This window comes from Mytilus californianus, unplaced genomic scaffold, assembly GCF_021869535.1.
Source record: "Mytilus californianus isolate M0D057914Y unplaced genomic scaffold, xbMytCali1.0.p SCAF_2, whole genome shotgun sequence".
NCBI classification, from domain to species: domain Eukaryota; kingdom Metazoa; phylum Mollusca; class Bivalvia; order Mytilida; family Mytilidae; genus Mytilus; species Mytilus californianus.
In genome coordinates, this window is record NW_026262668.1 from 75,174,667 (window position 1) to 75,200,779 (window position 26,113).

Here is a 26,113-nt window from a genome sequence, read left to right on the forward strand (position 1 = left end):
AGCTCAAAACATTGTGATAGATATGTTAATATTAGCAACAAATATTTAGTGATTGTAGTAAGAAAGGACTGTCAAAACATGAACACTTTCAGATAGTTTATGATGTCAATTAAATTTTCATAATTTTAATATACATTTGTTGTTTCTAGAGGTTGCACTTTGTAAATACAGCTGTTTCTCAAACCACGCCTCTTTTGGGGAGATATATAATATTCATAGATATGTTAATTTGTTAACGTACTGGTTCCCATTTATGATCTCATGTTTCATTTCATAGAGACATCACTTGGGAATGTATCCAGTATAGAAAAACATGGTAGCGCCTAAATTTTAATTCTTAGGAGGTCCAAAAATGGAGGTAAGGGTAGTATAGAATTTTAGTATAAGTTTAAACTCTTAGCAGTTCAGGGCATATAAATGTTGAAAATATGCCGCACAGCCCTATATTTTGACCTTTGAATAAAATAGTAGTGCATATAAACTTTCCGTTCTAGGATATTATTTTTCACGAAACTTCATAGTAAAAGTGTCACAGTTTTAGCCGCAAAGGGAGTTCCTATGGGAAATTGCATTGTCTATATTTACAGAATTGCAACCTAGAAGTCTTAGTTTTGTGGATTCATCTTTTTATTATTATACATGTATTCCAATTTTGTGGATCATTTAATTTTAAAGAAATTCTCTGTCTACAAATCCACAAAAAAACCAGAGACCAAGAGTGTACTTACTATCTAAGAAATGTTTGTCATTTTTTTAACATATTTAAAGAAATATGTTGTTCCATCTTTTTTTTCTGTTTGGATGGGGGTGAATCAAGTGTATAAATATCAATAACCTCAAGAGTATGACAGCTATTTTTTTTAGTGTGTACTTGGTATTAAAAATTAAGTTTCATCACTGGCGAGATGGTCAGACTGGTTTTAAGTAATCCTCTAGATATCTGCTCCATGTTTTTTTGACTAATTATTACAATAGATGCTCATTCAGTAGATATTTCAAATAGCTCATTTAGATGTCACAGTCCATACAACAAAAAAGCAAACTTTTACTTCGTTATATTTTGTATAAATTCATTATACTGCTATAAACATGGTAAATAACAGATTTTTTAGTGATTTAATTAATAAAAATTGTGACATCAATCTCATAGAAATAGAATAATTTGCAATATTAAGGTATCTGCATAGCATGTAAGTCATACCTGCACACAGAATAAGGTCTTGGCTGTAATCTAGGCAGATGTTCTAAAAGAGAAATATAACTATTCTTAAGGACATCATTCGTAAATATAACTCAACATGCAGACATCTTATACGTTCGGGTATTTCACATCCAATCTTTTATGGTAGTATTCTTTACAAAGCACAAAAATGTTAGTATCCACCTCAAAAGCTAACAAAACCTTTAAACAGACTTATTAAGAAGGGATATAGTTACGATACTGTTGTCAGGTCATTAAAGATTGCATATTTTGGCTTTAATATTGATTCACTTATAGGGTCTTTGCATCGGAATTAAACATATTTATTCTAAAACCAGTTGTTGGCATGACACGGGTTATGTTCTTCTCATATATTTTATGATGATATAATACTAAATCCCTAACAAGAGGGATTGTGCCTGATATTCATATGATGAAGACATAATCTTTCAATCAGTTTAATTGAGGTCTGGAGCTGGCATGTCAGTAACTGCTAGTAGTCTGTTGTTATTTATGTATTATTGTCATTTTGTTTATTTTCTTTTGTTTCCTATTCTGACATCAGACTCGGACTTCTCTTAAACTGAGTTTTACTGTGCGTACTGTTGTACGTTTGTTTTTTCTACATTGGCTAGAGGTATAGGGGGAGGGTTGAGATCTCAAAAAACATGTTTAACCCCGCCGCATTTTTGAGCCTGTCCCAAGTCAGGAGCCTCTGGCCTTTGTTAGTCTTGTATCATTTTTAATTTTAGTTTCTTGTGTATAATTTGGAGTTTAGTATGACGTCCATTATCACTGAACTAGTATACATATTTGTTTAGGGGCCAGCTGAAGGACACCTCCGGGTGCGGGAGTTTCTCGCTGCATTGAAGACCCATTGGTGGCCTTCGGCTGTTGTCTGCTCTATGGTCGGGTTGTTGTCTCTTTGACACATTCCCCGTTTCCATTCTCAATTTTATTAATGGTGTCTTTATTGTTTCATTTAACTTATATGTGGAATGTGCATATGTTATACAAATCACTATAAAAATTATCTCATAAATCAAATATACTTAAAATTAAACTTTAAATTCTCTGCTTTAACTTGACATATCCTATGTATCGGTAATTTAAAGGAATCACAATTAGAGGTCAAATATAAATGCTTTATATACATTCAGCTTTTATTAAATTTCTTAATGAAATCAGATAATGTAAATATATTAATTACCAAGAAGTCGTTCCACAGGAGGAATGCATGATGGGAAGGCATTTAAGATGTCCATCAAAGACAAAGATGGCTGCCTTACAAACTGGGTGTAGTCAGCAGCTCCTTGTTTACTACATAATTCTTGTATCCTTCTCTTCTGACCTTGATCTGATGTGTATTCAACTAATGCTCTAAATAAGGCCTGCAAAATAAAGATACTAATCACTGATCAACATTATGTTCCTTTCAATTAAAGGATGTATTGACAAACATTAATTTTCTTGTCTTTAATATGTACTAACACAAAAACTTTGGAGCTTCCTTAGTTGATGCCAGTTTTCTAACTGCATGTACGTGTCATATCTACACAACTAATCTTGATTTCATTTTATCTTCTTTAGACATACTGTAAAGAATTACTTTTGGCTCTAATTTCAACAAAAAGGTTAATCTCAGAAATATTCCATTGGAATAAAATATAAATTTAACCTCCATTTATTTTTTTTCCATGTAACTGCAGACATAATAAAAGGTTCAACTTCAATTTATTTTTAAATAACCTTTCTGTTAGAAACAAAATCATCCACCATACACAGTTCCTAATAATCAGGTACTACCTTGATTCAATTGATTTTTTTGGCCAATAAATTCTCAGTTTTTGATTATGTATTTCTTGTTAAACTCTCTCCAGTAAAGTTGAAAGGCCTTTACTGTTCTGTTTATGCCCTTTTAGCTTTCAAACTATAAATATTTTGTTTTATTTTTTGCTTCTAAAACATTTGATAAATTGACTGTTTTTTACAACAAAGCACCTTTTTTGGAGGTTCTCTTAAATCTATACATGTAGTAAAGATATGCCTTAGTGTACACAATGGTGGTATATGTGAGGGCACTGAAGCATTCTTCTTCTTTGTTCCTTCTATCACAGTTAAAGAACATGTTGTATCAACACATTTCAAAACACTAAGCCTGAAATCAAAAATGTTAAATAAGTATAAACACAAGATTATGACAAACCTATAGTGACCTATAGTTGCTAACATCCAAGTCATTTAAACTTTGGTGGATAGTTATCTCATTGGCAATTTAGCACATCTCATTATTCACATATATCGGTATATATTTGTGTTGTCGCTTAATTTGGCAATCTCCTCACAACTCTTCATCAAATGTGATATATTTTTTCATATAAAAATAAGGAGATGAGGTATGATTGCCAATGAGACAACTATCCACCAAAGTTCAAATAAAGTGGATGTAAGCAATTATAGGCAACCTTACAGCCTTCAACAATTAGAAATACCTATACCATATAGTCAGCTATAAAAGGCCCTGACATGAAAAATATGAAACAATTCAATTAAGAAAACTAACGGCCTAATTTATAACAAAACAATTAACGATAAACAAATATGACAGACATGAACCAATGACAAACTGAACTAAAGGCTCCTGACTTGGGACAGCCACATAAAGAATGTGGTGGGATTAAACATGTTTGTTAGCGCTTTTCTTTCTAAACTGAATGAATTCTTTTCATTGTTTTCTGCTCTTTGGTTGGGTTGTTGTCTCTTTGACACATTCCCAGTTTCCATTCTCAATTTTCTTTTCCTTATTCCCAAACTTCTGTTTTACATTTCATACCTATTTTAAAGTAGTTCTTCAATAATTTACTGAATATATGTATAAAGGTATATATCCATAAGATAACAAACAAACAAACACATTTCCAACAAATTACACATATAAAAATTATCATATGGTCTTCAATAGTTTTCAAGAGCAAACACAGCAAGTTTAATTGCCCAGGTTCTAAAAAAGTTAATAATAAAACTAAATAGGGATCACAAAGATCTAAAAAAACAGTAAACTGCTTCGCCGAGCACAGCTGAATACAACCGCAGAGGTCCAACCTTAAATATTTGACACATTATAGGTTTCTGACACAGAATAAATGTAGTCAAAGAACTTGAAATTGGTTATATGATTTGAATTTATATTCAATTGAAAATTTCTTGCTGTTGCGCAATACACTGTGCTGTTGCGCAATACTTAGTAAATCTGTTTTCAGACTATATACAAAGAATTAGCAAAATAAATTGCGACCCCCAATTTTTCTTTGAAAAATTGACAATTTCTTAAATCTTGAGGGAAAAAAAATTGCCCCCCCCCCCCTAAATTTTTTTATCCCCCCTAATTCCTAAACGGTTGGGACCATCACCCCCAAAAACAATCCCAACCTTCCTTTTGTGGTATTGAACCTTTTGGTTAAATTTCATAGAGAACCATACACTTAAACTGAAGTTATTGTCCGGAAACCAAATGTCTTCGAACGACGCCTACGAAGTGATAGCAATATACGACAGCAAAAATTTTTTGCGGTCATTTTTGCGGTCGTGTAAAAATATGCAAAAAATCATGAGACTACTTGAAACAGGCACAAATTATACATGTAGCAGGGTAAAATAGTTTTGTGAGTACTTTCATAATAATGACAGATTATATTAACATTAGTTCATTGGTTATTAACATTTTTGTTTTTCTTTCTAAAAAGGAAGCTGAAGTTTTTTGTAACATGGAGGAAAATTTTTAGAAAAATGTTGAAAACATGATAAGAAAGGGAGATGGTCTTGGTTGTGCTTTAATATTAGGATTAATCTACATTTATTTTAAAGTTAAATTGTCCTAGTCTGATAGTGATACCAACATCTCCGCACTCGCTCCTCATTTTCATATGGTTGTTTCTCGTGACATATAAACAAATGAACAAAAATGAGGAGAATGTCAAATATTACAAATACTATATACAGTGTAAAAGTCATTTATTATGTAAATCTTATTCTTGTCTAGAAAAAAAATAGACTGCAGATGGTCAGAAAAACTAAAAGCCAAATTAGCTGTCGACAAAATATGGCTAATTATGTCAAAGTGAAACTAATACCTACCTTTTAAGCAAGGCTTCAACCTCATTCTCATCATTTTCTACTACAACTGATATACTATCACCTGGTAAATATTCCATAATTTTTTTCTACAATAAAATGATGTAACAAATTTAACATGATGTACCATTCGACATTAATACATACTCCTGCTCTAATACATAAATTAAATTTTTTTAAATAAAGTTAGTTTTGCTGTAAAAAGAAAACCCTCCATCATTTATAGTTCCAAAAACTTGGGTACTGGCATTAATTACATCAATGTCACATTTAAACAAGTTGAAATAATATTATAGTTTCAATGATCATGTTTGTATTTGATTACAAGGAGCTATGGGGAATAATTCATAAAAATAAAATAAAGATCACTAAATTATACTTCATGAATACACCAATTTGATCTCTTAATTGTACTTGATTAAGATGCCAAATTGATTCCTAAATTGTACAGAAACTACATAAGTTTTGAAATGAAAAGATAAAGCAGATCTGCCATCAAAATCAATTTTTGACATGGACAAAGCATTAAGACATAACAAATACAATAACTGACAAGGTTCTTCCCATTGGGATATGCTCATTTAACATGTGGTGGGGGAAAACTTGTTACAAGTTGTGTATACTTCTCTGAATTCTGGATTTTTTTACTGTCTTACCACAAATGAGTGGATTTACCTGTGTATTGAGTCTTAAACATAATGTTTTCTTAACTGCCTCTTCCTTTGTCAATACTGATGATGATGTAACTCTGGCCATGGTTATTTCACTAGATGCAGACGGCATAGGACAGCCATTTTGTAGTGGAATTTCATTCAGATTCTGAGAAGAAAGAGTAAAATACTACCATATATTCATTTAATTTTAATATTAAAGCAAAATAAACTGTTAACACAGAGATATGTCTCGCCTTTTTGTAATTTTGATAATACAAATGTTGAAATTAAAATGGCAATACATTGACATGTAAGTTAGGCAAATATTTGAAGTCAATGAACCATGACTGAAGGTACATGGCTAAACAATCTCCTTGGAAAATCTCCAAAGTCAATGAACCATGATGAGGGGTTGGGCTATATAATCTCCATGGAAATGAGACTTGCAAATGCCAATAAATTTGCATACCAAATATCATTGATTTAACATTAGCAGATCATCTTAAACTGATCTAATCACAAACTAATACATGTAAACTAAGCAAAAGTTTCAAAGTCAAAAGACCATGACTGAGGGGCCACATATTCTCCATGGAAATGAAATGTGCTAATGCTTATACAACTGCATACCAATTAAAATTGGCCTACCACTAATGGTTCCCCTTGAACTGACATAATCACAAACTAATACACGTAAACTAGGCAAAAGTTTCAAATTCAATAGCCATGACTGAGATGCGGAGCCAAATAATCTCCATGGAAATGAGATATGCCAATGCTTATACAACTGCATACCAAATATCATTGACCTACCACTAGTGGTTACCCATAAACTGACCTAATCACAAACTAATACATGTAAACAAAGCAAAAGTGTCAAAGTCAATAGACCACGACTGAGGGGGAAGGGCCAAATAATCTCCATGGAAATGAGATGTGCCAATGCTAATACAACTGCATACCAAATATCATTGACCTACCACTAGTGGTTCACCATAAACTATACCTAATCACAACGCCGCCCATGACGCAGAAAAAAGCATACCTATATCTCGCTTTTTGACGCCGCCAAGGCGAGACAAAAACTGCCGACTTCAAAGACCCACACAAACGGGCTGGACAACAAGTTTGACTTCTATGGTATTAATTAATAAATATATTTATCTTCAAACTGTCCTGTGTTATTGTCATAGTTAGTGAATAGTTCATATTCGAACCTATAGAATTTAAAATGAAAGTATAATTATATTAATATAAAAGAGGGCAGACAGCTGACAGATGGACAAACAGATGGGATAAAAAAAATATTGTACCATCCACATCTTTGGTTGGGGTTAAGTAGATAGAAATGATATACACTACTGAGGCATAATAAACATACTACTAAATCTTTTCATTTATATCTTTTAAAGAGTTAGACTCAATTCATACAATGTTGTAATTTTTTATAATTTTCATTTTAAGATTATTACTATTTTTTGGTAAACTGGTATTAAACGTACGTTTCTGAAGAAATAATATTTGTTGGGGTCAGTCAAAAAATTCCCTCCTTATGTACATTAAACAGTATTACTACTTTCTCTTTTTTCCCTCATGGTTATTTCATCTAATATACTTACTACAGTTTCATCATTCAAGTATTCAAGTTTTAGATATGCAGCTGACAATACTGGTACTGACACTGAACTCTCCGACAAAGGAGGTAGAGAAGTTGTTAACGATGGCTGACATCCTCCTTCTTTATCCAATGTTTGTAATTCATTTTGATTTAAATTTAATTTGGATTTTGTTATAAGTGTGCTACTATCAGTTTTATTGATATGTGTGTTACTATCAATATTATCTGTACCAGTGTTTCTGTCACTTTTACCTAAATTACTAGAAGATAAATTGTCGACATTTGTGATAGAATTAAGTTTCGATGAAGTCACTTCTGATGTTTTATCACAATTACTATCTAAAGAAAAGACTGGTTTTGTTATTCCATTAGGACTCAGTAAAGCTGGACTGCTTTCATCTGAATGTAATCCTGGCATGCTTTTGGATTCAAGTCTATTTTCCTGACTATCTCCTTTATCATGTCCATTTTCCATTTGATTTATCCTAGTTTCATGTAAGCTATGTCCATTTTCATTTGATTCAGACTGATTTGTTCTACAACTGGTCTCTGTGCTGTCATAACATGTTGTATTAATATCAACAGACAGAAATTTCTGAATAGCTGGAAATAAACCCTCCATCCATGGTTCTGCAGCTATTTCAAGTCTACAAATGTAATAAAATGTATTCAATATTTATACACACACTAGATGTAATAAAGATGAAAAATCTCTACTTGGCCTCATCAATGATTACAGTTATAATGATATCTATTAGCAAGACATCAAGCCTTTTTTTCTAAGAGTAAAGACTGGATGGCTTGGAGTGTTTAAGTAGGGTGAAATTTCTTTCAAACCCTGCAAAAGGGAAAGTTAAATATCTTGCTCAGTGTGTCTGTCTAGTATCATCGTATTATGGGTTTTTGTGCTATTTAGAATGCATTGTGACATCACAATTCCCATTGAAAAAGCATGCATAGTACAAATTCATATGATGTAAGAAAACATGATCTGACGATAAAAGCAGGTTTCATATTTATATTACATAACCTATGTTACCATGTTCTCATCCCGAATATTTCAATTTAATTTGCCACAGGACATTAAACAACCATTCATTATCACCATCATATTGTTCACAATAATGCCTGCACATGGCGATGATGATTTTAGAGTTATTTCCCTTTTTTAAACCCATCAGTGATTCAGCAGTTGATTTGCTGTCTGTCATCCAAATATTTATCATAATTTCCTGTCTGTCGTCATATCATCAAATAATTCCTGTTATTATCTATTTCTAACACTAATTTGCTATTCTAAATCATTTTGTTTGTCAGCAATTTATAAAACTGTCAGTGTTTTCATAAAAATATAACATAATGGTTACTTATAAAGAGGACATTATGATGATAAAAAGATTGCCCTTGTAGTATTGACTGCAACATTAATAATGCCCTTACCTTCAGCTCAGGTATTATCTAATGAGACAAAAAGCTATATTTAGGTCAGTATATAAAGACATAGTGCAAATACATTGTATAAGTGCTGGAGGGCTTTTAAAATGGATAAAACAAATGCAAATGAATGTTTCTGTCAATACTACTGTCCCTTGGGCTGAGCCCCCTTTCTAATAGAGAAGTCATAATGCCTTTTTCATAAGTAATAAATGGAGAATGTGTCCATGGGACACAGATGATGCCCCCACTTGCATATAATGTTATATTATAAAGGGACATAACTAGAGAACTGTAAAAGTGACGCCACCCAAATTCGAACTGGATCTGTGTTTTATGGTAATAAGCATTGTGTATAAGTTTCATAATATTTGGTTGAGGCAAACTTAAGTTAGAGAACGGAAACCAATTTTGGAACGTACATACATACGAATAAGGGTTACACTTAATGCCCCCTTCGCCTAGGGGCGACGGCATAACTATCATGTAAGTATACCTGGCAATATCATATATTCATCATAAATTAATAAACTATTTGCCTACTAAATAAACAGTTCTGCAGTCGTCCAGCCTTTCCAATTTCCCCATTATATCTAAATCAACTTAACCTTACCCTACAGCATCATCTGCCCAACCAGATTCATAAAATCTTTTAGCACCAAGTTGTTCCAATCGTCTATCTATTGTTTTACCATTTTTACAGAAGTTAGTGTAGTTAGAATCACCAAGACCTTAAAATAAACGTATTCCAAATTTAACATCTTTCTACAACATGTATATAGCTACTGTGTGCATATCATAATGGAGCTTTGTAATTTAGGTCTGTATTAGCTTTGCTCAAACATTTTATCATTAATCAAAGCAAATCAACAATTTCAGGCATTTTAACTTCAAGGAATACAGAATAAGTTCTCCTTTTATGTTTAATGCTTTTGTTTGTTGATTGTCTATTTCATTGAGAACAAAATGTATAATTAATGGCAAAAAAGCCTTAAAATCTAGAGTATTTCTAAGTCCTTTCCATTTGCAAAACTTAATATTGAATCTACCAGTAATTTAATAGTCCTGCAATAAAACAGTGCTTCTTTATGTTAAAGTAATATCCTTTAGATGGTTTATTCTGTCATCAAGTGATCACAATTACTGTGAAATAGCAAAACAACATAAAATCTTGACTGTTTGATACACATGTACATGTACATATGGACATGATATAGAACACAGCCATTGCCCAAAAAGCTTGTTTTACAGGAAGCATATTTTGTGATTATCTAGTGATAACTATGATAGTTTGTTCAAAATCTTTGTGAAACTATTCAAATTTAAGCTGAAATCTGACAAATCTTCATTATTTCACAGTCAGACTGATGCTCCAAGCCTAAGAAGATTTTTACCTATACCCAGCCTTTATTCAAAAGTAAAAAATCATAATATAAATGTTATACAAATTAAGTTTCAGTTTCAGGCTAATTAACAGGGACCGAATAATCCCAAATGTACCTTCTCCCTTACATATATACTGTGGATTCATTTATTTTCATGGGTACCAATTTTTGTGGATTGAGTCAAACTTGCATTTTTGTGGATATTTGATTTCGTGATTTTGTCTTATTCTGCATACAAGTATAATAAAAAATTGTAGTTTGTTAAACATTTAAATTGTGGTTTACCTTTACCCACGAAATCCTTGAAAATTGGTATCCCACGAATAATAGTAAATCAACAGGAAGTAAAAACATTGACATCATCTTTATTTAGAAATAGCAAGGAGGTTATGTTACCTCCTTGGAAATAGTTTACAATGATAAATCAATTAACAATATTATGTTAATATGATTATAATTACACCCTATTTCTTGTCTTTTACAAGGAAGGATATTGCATTAATCTTTTTCTTGATGAAATCAGATTAATATGTTACTCTGTTCGTATATCTCATTGTAAACGTATCATTATGTATTACATAAAAATTAATGTCATATATGTAGATATATTTTATGTACTTAATTCAAATGCACCTATATATAGCTATTACTTTAGAAGATTAATTGAAAAGAATTCAATTCCAACTGTGTGACATATCTTTATTATTTTGTTTTACTTTTTCTAGTCAAAATCGGGTATTAAGAGTATTTTTTTTTTACAAAATTAGGCAGAGTTTTTCTATATAAAATTCTGAAGATGAAACAAAGTAGAATTGATAAATGTACACAATAGTTTCTTTTAAATCTTTAAAATTGTGCTTTATGAAAATAACGAAATTACCTTGTGCTTTAATCTTATTTAAGATACTGGTTATCATGTAATATGCTATGAAATGGCCTTTATATTCCTGAAATATTAAGGAATAGTATCTTTCAGCCGTACAATGACTACTTGTCATTTGGATGTTCTTTTTCTAATTTTTTGTTTATATAGTTTGGGCTAATAAGGCCAATAATGCTCTTGCCTTTGGACATGATACTGACCTAAAAGTGCATAGTTGAGATTCTCTAAATGATTTGAAGGGAGTGTCTTCTTCTTGAGACGTCTAACAAATTTGTGTGCTGTGTCTGGTGGCTCTCCATCCCCTGTTGTAGATGTAACTATGACCACACAATGTTCTCGTTCAATATTAAACTGTGAAATAAATGGAGAATGTAGGAAACATATGAACATGAGTCATAACATATCATTTATCTGAACATATTTTTGTTCAAATAATCATTCCCAACCAAAAAATAAAAAAAAGCAGCTGTACCATGGCATTAAATAAAATTATGTGACAATTTCATTAAAATCAAGTTAGCAGTTAAGGATAAGTGCAGATATAAGATGTGGTGGATGCCAACTCCCTTTTATACATATGGTTAATATAAAAATAAGGAGATGTGGTACGATTGCTAATGAGACAACTATCCACCTGAGTACAAATGATTGATGTGGATAAAAATATAAATAAGACCTGCAAAAAACAATTAATACTTCTATGATACATTTGCAGCTTAATTCAAATCCAGTCAGGCAGTCACTGATTAAGGAGAAGTTGTAGATACATGTGCTGACAAGACAAACATTGAACAAAAAAAAACAATCATTATAATACATATAAAGCCACATCAGTAAGTGGATGTTGAATAAAAGGAAGATGTTGGGTATACATGTTATGTTACATGTGGGTATATGTTAATGTTAACTAAAATAAAACCAAAAAAATACCAAGAATATGTGTCCGTAGGACAAAGCCCCGCTCGCACTTTCACATTTCCATATATCATACTTAACGGCTAAATTTCTGTCCAAACCCTAATTTGACATAGATTTTTGAAAGTTCAACTGGGATAAGTAAAAAATACAGATGACTCACTTTCTTTTCTGTCTGACTCAGGCAATGTAGGTCAGCTGTAAGATTAAATTTCTCTGCGTTTTCAGCAATCTCCTCTGATATAGCTTTAGCCTGTCCTGTCTGGGAACCATACAATAGCAGAAACCGATTTTTAGTGGAAACAGGCATACTTAATTCTGAAATGAAAGAGTCAATGTACATGAAGTATCAATTTTATATGAGGCACATTTTTAGATAACAGTACTGATTATTACAGATCTATTGATGTCTATTCATTTGACATTAGAATCATATTTTAATCTAAAATATATATCAATTTGCATCTGCTTTTTTCTTTAAAAAAAAGTCATGTGAAATTTCAAAATCTCAATGATACAGTCTTCTGCATCCAAATTCCAAAATGATAATTCCAGGATTTTTTTCAACATATATCACATATCTTTATTGAAGAGTCTGTGCTTTGCTTGAAGGTTAAGTGGAACTCTTTTTTTTTTTGCTTTGTTAACAAAGTCATGTTCTAATTCTATAAAACATAGGGAACATATATCTGATGTTACAATCAAACTTATCTAGAGAATAGTTGTCTCAATGGCAATCATACATCATATTCTTATTTTCATATTGCAACTTGCTGTATCTTGAATGATGCTGATCAAAATGGATATAAATTTGTGGGTGTTGCTCACTAGGAAATTTAAATAAAATATTCTAATAGTAAGTCTCTGTGTTTTCCCTAGAAGGTTTATGCATGGTGGTGCTTCCAGGCATTAAATTTAGGTCTATATCCTTTAAAGTTTGAAATGCCCTACTTTACTATATAAGCCCCCATCCTTTGGAATTCATGACCACCATCCTTTCAGTCAATCCCCTATAATAATAATAATAATATTAATAATAAAATTCTTTATTTACAAAGGTAACTCATTTAACAATAACATGTTAATCTTCCCTGAGGCCTTCAAAAACTATTAATACAAATAGAAAAAGATACAAATAAATAAAATATATAATACAGTTAACTATATAACATGTATAAAGCAGCTTACACAATGTACATATTGAATAAGAACATTTGCATTCAATAGAAGAAAACATTCATTAGATTCAGGTATCTTCATTCTGTACAGTAAAAAAATGTTTGAATATTTGATCTTAAATGTATCTAAATTATTTATTTCCTTAATATTATTTGGCAAATTATTCCAGGTAATCAGGTATTAAGACCAGAATATTTAAATGTTAATATTGGTACATGAAGAAGTCCTGATGTTGTCAACCTGATTGAATAATTATAAAGATGATGATCAGTACAAACAGTAAAATTTATTAGATAGATAATCAGGTGCTAGGCCATTCATACATTTAAACATTAGGACAGCTTGAAAATATTGTATCCTCGTAAATATAGTCATCCATTCAACATGTTCAAGCTCTTTAAACATTAAAGCTGATGGAAAATCAAAAGAAACAGATAAAACTAATCTTGCAGCATGTTTTTTGAGCTTAAGAATCCTTTCCAGATTACAGTTTGTGGTAAGACCCCATATTGTACAACAGGAGTCAAAAATGGGTAATATACAGCTACTGTAAAAAAGAATAAGACCCTTTAATAGTAAATAATGTTTCAACCTTTTTAACAGGTACATGTATATTCTGGTTGAAATAATTTCACATATTTTATCAATTTGATTTGACCATGACAGATTTTTATCAATATGGATTCCAAGAACTGTATCTAAAGCGATATTACCTTGTAATAAAACACATAAACATTCATTGCAGCTTTCAAGTTTTCTGTCTGATCCAACAAGCATACATTTTGATTTCTTGTTATTTATCAGCATATCATATACTTTACACCATTCACATGATTTAATGACATTTTCTTAGTCTTTATTCAAACATATTATAAATTTACAATAGATTTCGATGACAAATGCATAGTTGTATCATCAGCATATAGATCAGATTCTGTACATTCTAAAGTTAATGGTAAGTCATTGATATAAACAAGGAATAATAAAGGTCCGAGTATAGAGCCTTGAGGAACTCCAAAAGTTACAGTTTTATATTCCGATTCAGTGGTTCCTAACTTAACTTTTTGCATTCTCTGAGAGATGTATGATGAAAACCATTTTACAGACTGGTCATCACATTTATATAATTTTAGTTTTGACAAAAGGATATTGTGATTTACAGTATCAAATGCCTTATTAAAATCTAAAAAAAAAAAGAATAGCACTAAAATTTCCATTGTCTAATTCTTCTAACCATTTATCAATTATTTTAATGAGTGCTGTATGACAAGAATGTTTTTCTCTAAATCCAGTCTGCTGTTGTATTAATAACTTGTGTTTTTTTTTTAAATAAATATAGTTGTTTAAAGACAGTTTTCTCAAATAACTTGAAATAACACAGTGGGTAAAATTGAAATCCTTTAAACAATTTCTATGGAAAACACTGATACTGTTTGTATGTATTGTACACTTTTAAATGGTGAAATGGTCAGGAAGGTTGGTTTTCTTGAATTAGATTTTTGAAGTGTTGACCAACAAAGTAACAGTCTGTAGGAAGACATGTCATACAATTCTTACCACTTCAATAATATTTGAGGAAATCAGTCAGCCAGATTTTTATTCATGTTTGTAACTGTAGACATTCAACATGTCCAAGTCAATAAAGGAAACAAACAGGAGTCCAAGATCAATGTACATGTATCTTGTCCAAACAATTAATTAAAGTGCTTGTAAATATTGAGATGGTAATGATTGCTTTAAATAATATGCATTGTGAACTTAAAATTGAACATTGCATTGTATCCATACCTATCCTAACACATTACATCGATGTTTTGGTTAAGCACCGTTACAGTCCCCACATTTATAGATAAGGGCCGCTTAAGTCTAGAACCCTCTTTATAGTATATTTAAAATATTTCAAAAAATTTTACCTACCACCAAGAACGTATAACTAAAGTCTAACATATCTAATATATACGTCCTTGCTACCACCAACCCTATTTAGTAGGAAACAAGCATATATATATTTTTTTTGACTTAGCACCCTTCTTTCTTCAAATCATGGCTGGAACATGAACATGGTTTTTGTAAATTAAAAAAAATGTCTCCTTGATCCACTATTTATTGTTTATAAACACATTAATTTTAAGTTCATAAATTTTAGTTAATTTTTTTTAATGCAAAAATTGTGATGTAGGTTTCAAAAAATTAAAAAAATGTATATATATTAATTTTGATAGTATTATTCATTTATATGCAATATTTCATGAATTGTAATAAATGCACACAAAAATTTCTGGATTTTCAGTAATTCAATATTGTGTTTTTATTTTATTATGTCACATGCTATAAATATAGTGTAATCATAATGACAATGAAGATTTGAATTGAATTGAATATTTCTCTTGTAATATTATGAAATGTATTCCATGTAACACTTATATATAAAATTTTAATTATCAATAAAATAAATATGTTTAATTTACATTGTAGTTATTTTACAAACTGTATTTATGAAATTTACCCACCTCAACTCTATCTCAGTTGGTAAATTAAGAAATATTCTATTGTGTAGATCAAAATTTAAATTAACTTTCTTAATTTCAGATTTTCTGTGTTTACGTCTGCATGTCACTTCATTCGTTTGTAAAATGAAAGTAACCGGAAGTCGATAAATATATATAGTATTCTGCAAACTGGTACCCACTTACACTGCACAATAGTGAGGAGCAATAGTTGAAAATCTAATTTATACAAAATATTGTTAACAAAACGAACTATTGGAAATCTTTATACGTACATATTCGTAATTGGTCGGTAGTTCGGATTTTTGAGAAATTGTGTATTGATCTGCATCTAAATACTGAAAAATTATAAATGTAGGATTTATAGTCGAAAAGGGCCTATTGTTTTAGAATTTATTTCACACCCGAACGCCATTTTAAAAAAGTATTTCAAGCTATACTATATTAATAATATAACAACTCCGTGTGTGTTCTAACAATATTACGGCTTATTTCTATTCAGATTATAAATGCCTATAGATAGTCCAAACCCGTTATATATTTTGATAAATTTTGGAAATTTTTTATCCTATCTATACGATATTACAATTATTATAACAGTTGTTTATACATATATAAACTACTGTTATAATTGTAATATCGTATGGATAAGAGCAAGAACACGGTAGATAAATGAAACTAAGTTTAAATATTCACACACACACACAGAAAATTTACTAAAAACAAAATAAAACACACAAAAAAACATGTTTAGAAAAAGGGGCGTTCATTCACCAAACGTCTGAGCGTAACATAAGCAGTCTAATTGAGCTTTACACCGACATGTGGTATGATTGTCAATGAGACAACTTCCCACCGAAGACCAAATGACGTAAAAGTAGAAACAGAACCGTTTTATCACAATTATATTGCATAACAAGCTATGTTCTTATATTCCATCTGTATCTTTCTAACTTCTGCCAATAAATGCACACCTCCACTAGTTGGGAGTAATGGAATTCCTAATCAAAACAAGAGATAAGGTACACGTGGTTGACGGTCGCAGTTGTAACGCCGGAGATCAAACTTGGATGTTTGATGGAGTTGCTCGCTATGAAATTTAATAAGATATTTTTTTAAGAACGTATGATATATTTGTACACTTGAAATCGTGCCAAACATGTTCTTTCTCTAGAAAGTTTTTGTATCATCAAATCATGCAAAATGACTCTGCCTGAGCCTAATATAATACCTATACCCAAGTTATTATGATCATATGGATCCGCATGATCACACGAAAGAATTGTTTTTAAAATGTATAAACTGATTAATTATTGAACTAATGATTTTTTTATCGTCCCTTGCCCGGCCCCGGTTTCTTCTCTCCCCCGTTTTTTTTTTTTTTTTACAATTGTCATGGATTTAATTCCACACCTGCACTTTCCTGTTGATCTATGATACATAAATTATTGTATCAAGAATCCGGGCTTTACATATCACTCAAACAGGTGTTGTATGGGTTTTTTTTTAGATCACCAAAACTCGGGGAAGGATAATCACCTACCGTGATTTTTAAGACGAACACAAAAAGAACAACAACAAAAGAAAACTACTTTTTATTTTTGAGAATAGGAATCTGTGATTCTAGCACTACTTGCTATACTTGGTCATACAGAAACAACACACCGTGATGGCTTGCTTAAATTATTTATTTATATTCATTTTACAACATATGCGTATTCTATCCAGTCTCCAAGAATATACAGAACAGGGACCTATCAGTACAGTTTATATATCAAGCTCAAAATCGTCCTGAGTCTAAACAAATAGTGAATAAATTTAACAGACACAATAAAAAGTCTGAATATCTAGTTTTTATCGGGTTTTCAATTTGGAGTATAACGAAATATAGAGTTCTATATTTTGATTAGACTGACATGCTCTGCAATAAATATATGAATATGAAAAAGATGAAAAATACAATAGAGAAAAAAAAGAGTAAACATGAATTTTTGTATAAATGTATATACAGTGTGAAATGCTTGGGTTCTTATTGGATGATGAAGCAATAACATCAAGGGTTAAAATGTTTGCTTTTGATAATATATTTCTGCACCAAACTTTATATATATAAATAAATGACTAGTTTGCTTATCTGGTAGTACCATTGAGCCAAAAAGCAAAATTTGTGTGTCAACAAGAAGAACTGAAACAGAAGCTAAGCTTGAGTTCATGTCTTAAATCGGTGTATATGGGACAAGGTAACAGGAAGTGAGAATTTGTTTCTAAATCACCACAATGCATGACAGTTTGGGGAGTTTACTAAACTACGAAGGAATAGGTCAGAATTCAATGAACTTGAATACATCATTAAGAGAGCATGAAGAATTTGACCAATTAAGACGATGTCCTACATAGTAATACATTGGGACCATACTATTTTGGGCGTTGTTTTTTTGAATAATGGTAGAGTTTCACATTTTCTTATGTTTAGTTAAGTGTGTTCCATAGTCTTGTTGTTGCTGGGATAAAATATTCAGAATATAAACGGGTCCGTGTGTTTAATATGTGCGTATTGAACTAGCTTCTTGTTGTCTCTCAGACATATATGATTTTATCCAATTTATCATATGCTCTACGATATGATAAAATTTTAGCTTTTCTAAAAGATGACATGGTTAATAATATCTAAAGTCCTTACTAAAATAAAAATAAAAATACTGTACCAACTATTTCTCCATTATCTAAATATTTTAACCATTAGCAATCTAATTAAAAATATAGTTCTCAGCAATCTAATTAAAATATAGAACTCGGATTTCGTTATACTACGTATGTAGTATAACGAAATCCGAGTTCTATATTTTAATTATGTAGTATAACGAAATCCGAGTTCTATATTTTAATTATGTAGTATAACAAAATCCGAGTTCTATATTTTAATTAGATTGAGTTCTCAGGGGCGGATCAAGGATTTTAGGTTAGGGGCGCAAACATAAATTATCGCCGAGCGGAGCGAGTCGAACATTTTTTGAGGCAAAGTTATCGAAATATTCTTTATTAAGCTGAGGACAACCCATGTTTTGCAAATTTTAGGGGGCGCACGCCCGCCACGCCCCCGCCTGAATCCGCCCCTGGTTCGTTATACTCATATGAGTATATACGAACACGCGAGTTAATATGGATCAGAATTTTCATCGGATTGAACCATTCGTCAGTTAGTTAGGTTAGGGCGATTCGACAAGAATGGACACGTCTGAAACCAGACTGAGCTATATGTAATAGTTCTTTCATCTGATTAAAATACAGATCCTATATGTCCAAGCTTTGTCAACAATGATTGGACACAGGGTCCGTATTTTAATCAGATTGTATTTTTTTTTATTATTCAAGAGTTCATATAATTATGTGCAGACATGTCTTTCAAAAATCTTAGAAATAAATGGAATTAAATTTTTAAGAATAACGATCAGATGTTATACTTTTGTTTATTAAAAAGGTCAGAGATGGAGAAATCATCTCGGCATGCACTAAGCTTTAATAGAATTAGGACCAAGCCCACCCTAACCTGTTGATTTCATTGATTATCATTAAGGGGTATCAGTCAGCCCTTAAACAGAAATGAGGTTTATTTAAAATTTTCTGTTTCCTTCTATTTTTTTGTAAATTTTTGTAACAAAGAAAAATCCATATCTGAAGTATTATTTCCAACAAGTTTTCGGCAATGAAAATATAATGTATTAACAATATCTTATGGTTATAAAAAGTTTGATTTTCATACGACTATAGCTAGGTGGAAACATCTTATCCAGTTTTGGATTAAACTCTCTAATAGGAATCAAAGTTCTTTAAACTAGTTGACAATCACAAGCATCTTGGTGTTTATTTCCCTGATAATAGATTTCGGCAAGACCATATCAAATACATAAGGCAAAATCCACAGTGTATTGATGTAAATATTCTCTTTTGGCATCGGATCGTTTAACCGATGAAAAAATAGAACTATCTTTGTATTGGTACAGAAATATATATATATATAGATTGCCTAACAATGTAATTTTAACACACTATTTAGTATGTAAATATAAGAATGTTTAAAATATTTACAAAATGATGAAAATAAACGCAATATTTCGCTAGACTAACTAGCTTTATCAAGCGTGCATCTATCCAGGTGAAATCGGATGTAGATGATAAGAAACTTTTGCAGCTCAATGTATATGTTGCACTTGAATTTAGCTGCCTTGAAAATAATACATAATTTGGATGAAGTTCAAGATTTTTACAAAATTGGTAGTTGAAGTTAGCAACGTCCATTGGCCAATATTACAGGATAAAAAGGACGATGCTGTGTACTAAATTATTCTTTATCTTTCCTGTATCTTTTCTCATCTTTTTCGTTAAGACCATCAGGTTCTAAAGTGTGGAGTTGGTGGATCCAAAAATTTTCTCTTCTCCTTCTCGCCGTGGTGTCCCACTCGGTGTTGACTTCTATGATTTGGAAGGTAACATTATCAAAAGAATGTTTCGTTGAACGAAGATGTCTTGTGAGAGGACAGTTTTTGTTTGTTTTGTGACCATGAACGATGGTTACCGAGTGGGACACCACGGCGAGAAGGAGAAGAGAAAATTTTTGGATCCACCAACTCTACACTTTAGAACCTGATGGTCTTAACGAAAAAGATGAGAAAAGATACAGGAAAGATAAAGAATAATTTAGTACACAGCATCGTCCTTTTTATCCTGTAATATTGGCCAATGGACGTTGCTAACTTCAACTACCAATTTTGTAAAAATCTTGAACTTCATCCAAATTATGTATTATTTTCAAGGCAGCTAAATTCAAGTGCAACATATACATTGAGCTGCAAAAGTTTCTTATCATCTACATCCGATTTCACCTGGATAGATGCACGCTTGATAAAGCTAGTTAGTCTAGCGAAATATTGCGTTTATTTTCATCATTTTGTAAATATTTTAAACATTCTTATATTTACATACTAAATAGTGTGTTAAAATTACATTGTTAGGCAATCTATAATTTTATTTGTGTAATTGAATTAATCTCTGTACTGATTAATCCACACTCCCATAGATTTGTATGTCATGTGCTGCTATTTATAGGCACTTATATATATATATATATATATATATATTGCGTGAAAAGTAAAAGGTTCACACCATAATATGAAAGCTTCATTTGTATGTTCTCCTTGCATTTCATTAGTTTATTTCATTCACTTGGGTTTTTTTCTTCCTTTTTTCTCAAACTGCAATATAATCAATCTTTATATTTACTTTTCTTACTATATATTCGATCGTATTCCAATTTACAGAACATATATGCTTCAAGTATTCATTATTTTGTATGTCATCAGTTTATATGCCGGAGACAAATTAAAATAAGGAATGTTACTTATTTTTGGATCCTATTGTTTATAATGTATTAGCTTATATAGCAGAATTTGATTTATTGAATAAAATAGTGTTTAATCCAAAATTCATTACTATTTTCTGGGACATAATATATTGACATAGTATAATAGTCCCAGCTAATTGTTAACGTAGACATAACGGTTTTGAATTCCTTTTTTTTTTGCATTTAATATTGAGTAAGTTGTTTTTAAAGTTGACCCAGTCAAATAGAAATAATCATATTAATGAAAATTGCAAATAATCATATAAATCAATTTAAAAAAAGGATGTAATGCATCTTTTGCAGAGTTTAAAACAGATACTTCGTTTCGTTCACAATTTCGATAAATATGATTGACAACTGGTTTCCGAATTCAAAGTACTAACAATGCATGCTGGGTAATTAAACCAAAAAAATTGCGGAATGAAAACAATGTTTCGCATCAACGAGCATGAAAATAAGGCGTGAACTAAGACCTTTTACCTTTTTAATTGTATAAATATGTCAGAAGATGTAGATGTTGATCTGAGGGAACAAACATTCCACAATGCAGTTCGAGAGGTTATTGTAAGTGTCTGGCGACTAAGCAAAAACTTTTTTTCTTCTGCGCTTTCGAATGAATGACGCTTCTACACTACAGTATCACTATCAAATTATGCATTGAACTGGTTGTTCAAGATATAATAGCTTTATCATTTCAATTGGTATATATATATATATATATATATATGTATGCAATTACCTCCCTTTAACATTTCAGGATAGAATTATTCGTTTCTGAGATATGGGCTAAGATTGTAAGAATCTAACTTTACATTCATGATTCTATACTTACGTGACTTAATTACATGTAGCATGAGCAGTTTTTTTGAAGAGCCTGCAGCATTTATGTCGTGAAAGTGAGACAAAGCGATCCTAGATTTCAGTGTCAGTGGTATCAACATTTAGGTTTAGTCTGTGGTTAAAGTTTTTAGACATCAATAACGTTGTCAAACCTTCATGGAATTTTATGAAATTTGGACAGAAGCTTGTTTATGGGTACCACGATTTCTCGAGGATTGCAAGAACAAATTAATATCCCGAGGACAAATTGATTTGTCCCGAAAACATGATTTTACATGGTGTTATACAGCTTAAATTAGTGTAACAGCATACAATTATAAGGTTTAAGACGTTTATACTCAATAAAAGTACAAGTTATCTTCGGAAAATCGATTTGTACGTCTTGTATGCAAATTCCTTGTTGAAAATGCATGGCGGACGTAATTATTCATAAGGTAGATAACTCGACTTGAAAGCAAAGTACTGTAATTTGATAAACTTAAATACCCGAAAGAAGCTATGATAACTGTATTAACTTTTCATCATTTCAGGTTTTTTAAAGAATCTATTCTTTCAGTACTTTTAATACCTTTATTTTTTTAAGTTGTCTACCTTTTGAATAATTATGTCCGCCATATTGTTTTCAACAAGGAATTTGCATACAAGACCAACTATTAAATCCATTTCTTGAAGTGAAATTGCACTTTTATTGAGTAAAAACGAATAATATCTTATAATTATATTCTTTAACATTGTTTTAAGTAGTATACCACCATGTAAAATCATATTTTCGGGACAAATCAATTTGTCCTTGGGATATTCATTTGTTCTTGCAATCCTCAGGAATTCGTGGTACCGCTTGTTTATTACCAAAAGACAGTATCCAGAGCTAAATTTTGAAAATCATTTTTCCTTATTTTACTGATAAAGGGACTTAGTTTTTTTTTTTTGCAGTTAACATTCAGATTTAGTCTGAGGTTAAAGTTTTTCAGTCTTCAATAACTTTGTCAAACCTTCATGGAATTTTATGAAATTTGAACAGAAGCTTGTTAATGACCTTAATACAGTATCCAGAGCAAAATTTAAAAAAAAATTATTTTACTGATAAATGGACTTATTGATACAATTTGTAATTTATTTTTGTTATTTAATGTTTACTTATTCAGTGTTATATATCTAGTCTCACTAAAGGGGCCTCGGTGGCCGAGTGGTCTAAGTAGTTACTACTGTAATCACTAGCCAGTCAACACTGAGGTTGTGAGTTTGAACCACGCTCGTGCGGGTGCACTCGACTCCAATCTTAATTGACTAGGATTGTCAGTTTTCCTATCGAAGGTCGTGGTTTTCACCGGGCACTCCGGCTTCCTCCACCAATAAAAACTGGCCGCCATGAAATAGCCCAAAAGTGGTGCTTAAAAGTGGCGTTAAAACACCAAAAATCAAAAATCTAGTCTCACTATTTTTAATATATACCACCTTTGATAAGTGTTTAGTATGACGATAAATTTTCACTTTTGTTCTTGTACTTGTATTCATTCAGTGTATGTTCACTTGTTTTGTTAATATGTCTTTTGATTTGAGTTAAGCCATTTCAATTGATATTTTACACTAGTCATTTTTAGAGCTCTTTATAGCTTGCTGTTTGGTGTGAGCCAAGGCTCCCTGTTGAAGGCTGTACTTTGACCTATAATGGTTTACTTTTACAAATTGTGACTTGGATGGAGAGTTGTCTCATTGGCACTCATACAAAATGTACCATGTCTTCCTATATCTATTAGTTTTTTTTTCACAGTTAGCAAGGAGATACAGTCTGGGGTTAGAGTTTGTTACACATTGATTGCTTTGTCAAACCTTTATAGAGAAGAGAATTTTATGAAACTTTGGCAGAAGCTTTTTATTAATAGTATGTCTGAAACAAACTTTTGAAAAAAAAAATTCATTCTCAGTATTTTTCTGATAGACGGGATTAAATTTTGTTTACATGATACATTTGTAAACCTTCATGGATTATTATGAAACTTGGACAGAAGCTGATCTTCAAGACCAAGAAATAGCATCTAAAGAAAAAGTGATTTTTTTTATTCGGCCATGCTGGATCTATGTGATCACTCCGGATTTTGAGATGGTGCAGAATACTAAGTTGAAGACATATCAAGAAACTAATTTTGTGTTGTTTTAATTCAGAATTATACATGAAGTTAACTTTAAATGAATGATTATTGTTGCCTGTATGTAACAATATGGCAGCCTTTGATAACTTAATTATTACCATAGCACTAAAAGTACATGTACATTTTTGTAAGTTGTTAAAGATGAACAATACATTTAATATTAATAAATGCATTAAATTCTATTCTGGATATAACTTGGTTAACTGAGACATCTATGTGAATCTAGTGGCTTAGATTTATAGTCGACACCAAGGCTTCCAAAACGGTCATATATTCCGGACATTTGTATAATGTCCGGTAAAAGTCCGGCTGGGCAAAGCATGAAACGGACATCTACTTTTTAGTTTTCAAGGCTTAAGAGACGGTCATTTTAACATAATTCGCGATCTTTTTGACCCAACCTTTTGCCTTTAACAGCCACACATTTCCGGTCATAAAAGTGACATGATCATTAAGTACTATCAAAACAACCCCCCTACTTTAATACCTTCTCATTTTAATCAAGGCTAATTAGTTGTCGAACAGCTGAAATTACCTGTTCAGGTGACAGGTAAACTATTTTGAACCGGACATTGATCGGTCTATTCAGAGTTATTTTCTTACATTTCAGCGGTTTGCATCTAATTAATTTAGTTAAAAAGATGAAATTATCAGAAATACATTTACAAATATGATTTGATGAAAAAATTAAAAAGGTGAAAATGAAAAATCGTCATAACCACGTTGTTTGAATGAACCAGAGACATGTCTCTGTTTGAACTAGTACACGTGTGCGCATGTGCGCAGGTGTGAAATTTAATTATGCATCCTAATTTCTTCAAAAAATGCTTAAATTGTCATTGATACCTTTATCTCACGTTTATTTCGAATATTTTTTTGAAGAAATAACGTAGAAAGAGCTACTTACACTCATTCATGCTTTGCAAACGTACACGGAATTTATGTATCCGTCTCTGGTCCATGTTTTACCATTGTCAAGATAACATCCGGTTTAGATTTAAAAACGAAAGTAAAGTTTTTGACAACATTATTTTGCACAAATAAAGAGTCTAAGCAGATATAAGTACGCTGATGTTGCACACTTCGAATGATGCACTGCCAATTTAACAGTTTACGTCAGAACTTCGAATTTGAATCAAAGAAAGTTTTATATCGTTTTTTTTTTAATGTCAATCATTGGGATGGCCAACTCGGCAACTGATTACCATAATTGCCTTTTATTTATTTAGTCTGAAGGGATTAAAATCGGGATAATATATAAAATGTCCGGCTGGCTAAAAATAATTTTGGAAGCCCTGGTCGACACACCGAATTACTTATCTTGGAATAGTGATTTGAATAAGTTTTACATATTTACTTATTTCTCTGTCACTTTTGAACTGATAGTATTTAGTTAGGCTGAACAGTTTTTATACAACCGCAAAAAAATTGTGTTTGTATATTGCTATCACATCGTCGTCGCCCTAAGACATTTGGTTTCTGGACAATAACTTTAGTTTAAGTGTATGAATCTCTATGAAATTTAACCAAAAGGTTCAATACCGCAAAAGGAAGGTTGGGATTGTTTTTGGGGGTGATGGTCCCCACCGTTTAGGAATTAGGGGCCTACAACAAGCATTTTTTAGCTCACCTGACCTGAAAGGTCAAGTGAGCTTTTCTCATCACTTGTCGTCCGTCGTCCGTAAACTTTTACAAAAATCTTCTCCTCTGAAACTACTGGGCCAAATTTGACCAAACTTGGCCATAATCATCATTGGGGTATCTAGTTTAAAAAATGTGTCCGGTGACCCGGCCAACCAACCAAGATGGCCGCCATGGC

General features: G+C 31.4%; 2 protein-coding genes across 2 annotated transcripts in view; one reads left to right on the forward strand and one right to left on the reverse strand.

Annotated features, from left to right (window-relative positions):
* Nucleotides 1–16,033, reverse strand: part of LOC127730302 (methionine synthase reductase-like) — a 29,770-nt gene extending 13,737 nt beyond the window's left edge. Inside the window, exons 1-10 of the mRNA XM_052238634.1 lie at nt 15,910–16,033; nt 12,384–12,538; nt 11,506–11,656; nt 9,651–9,768; nt 7,605–8,250; nt 6,008–6,151; nt 5,336–5,421; nt 3,203–3,359; nt 2,412–2,592; nt 1,202–1,244 (exon numbers count right to left, since the gene is read on the reverse strand). Of these exons, the coding sequence (XP_052094594.1) occupies nt 1,202–1,244; nt 2,412–2,592; nt 3,203–3,359; nt 5,336–5,421; nt 6,008–6,151; nt 7,605–8,250; nt 9,651–9,768; nt 11,506–11,656; nt 12,384–12,530 (1,673 nt within the window). The 5' untranslated portion in view covers nt 12,531–12,538; nt 15,910–16,033. The remainder of the gene's footprint in view (nt 1–1,201; nt 1,245–2,411; nt 2,593–3,202; nt 3,360–5,335; nt 5,422–6,007; nt 6,152–7,604; nt 8,251–9,650; nt 9,769–11,505; nt 11,657–12,383; nt 12,539–15,909) is intronic.
* A 5,665-nt stretch (nt 16,034–21,698) lies between these two features.
* LOC127728206 (limb region 1 protein homolog) overlaps nt 21,699–26,113 on the forward strand; it is a 32,044-nt gene continuing 27,629 nt past the window's right edge. Inside the window, exon 1 of the mRNA XM_052235433.1 lies at nt 21,699–21,868. Within this exon, the coding sequence (XP_052091393.1) occupies nt 21,803–21,868 (66 nt within the window). The 5' untranslated portion in view covers nt 21,699–21,802. The remainder of the gene's footprint in view (nt 21,869–26,113) is intronic.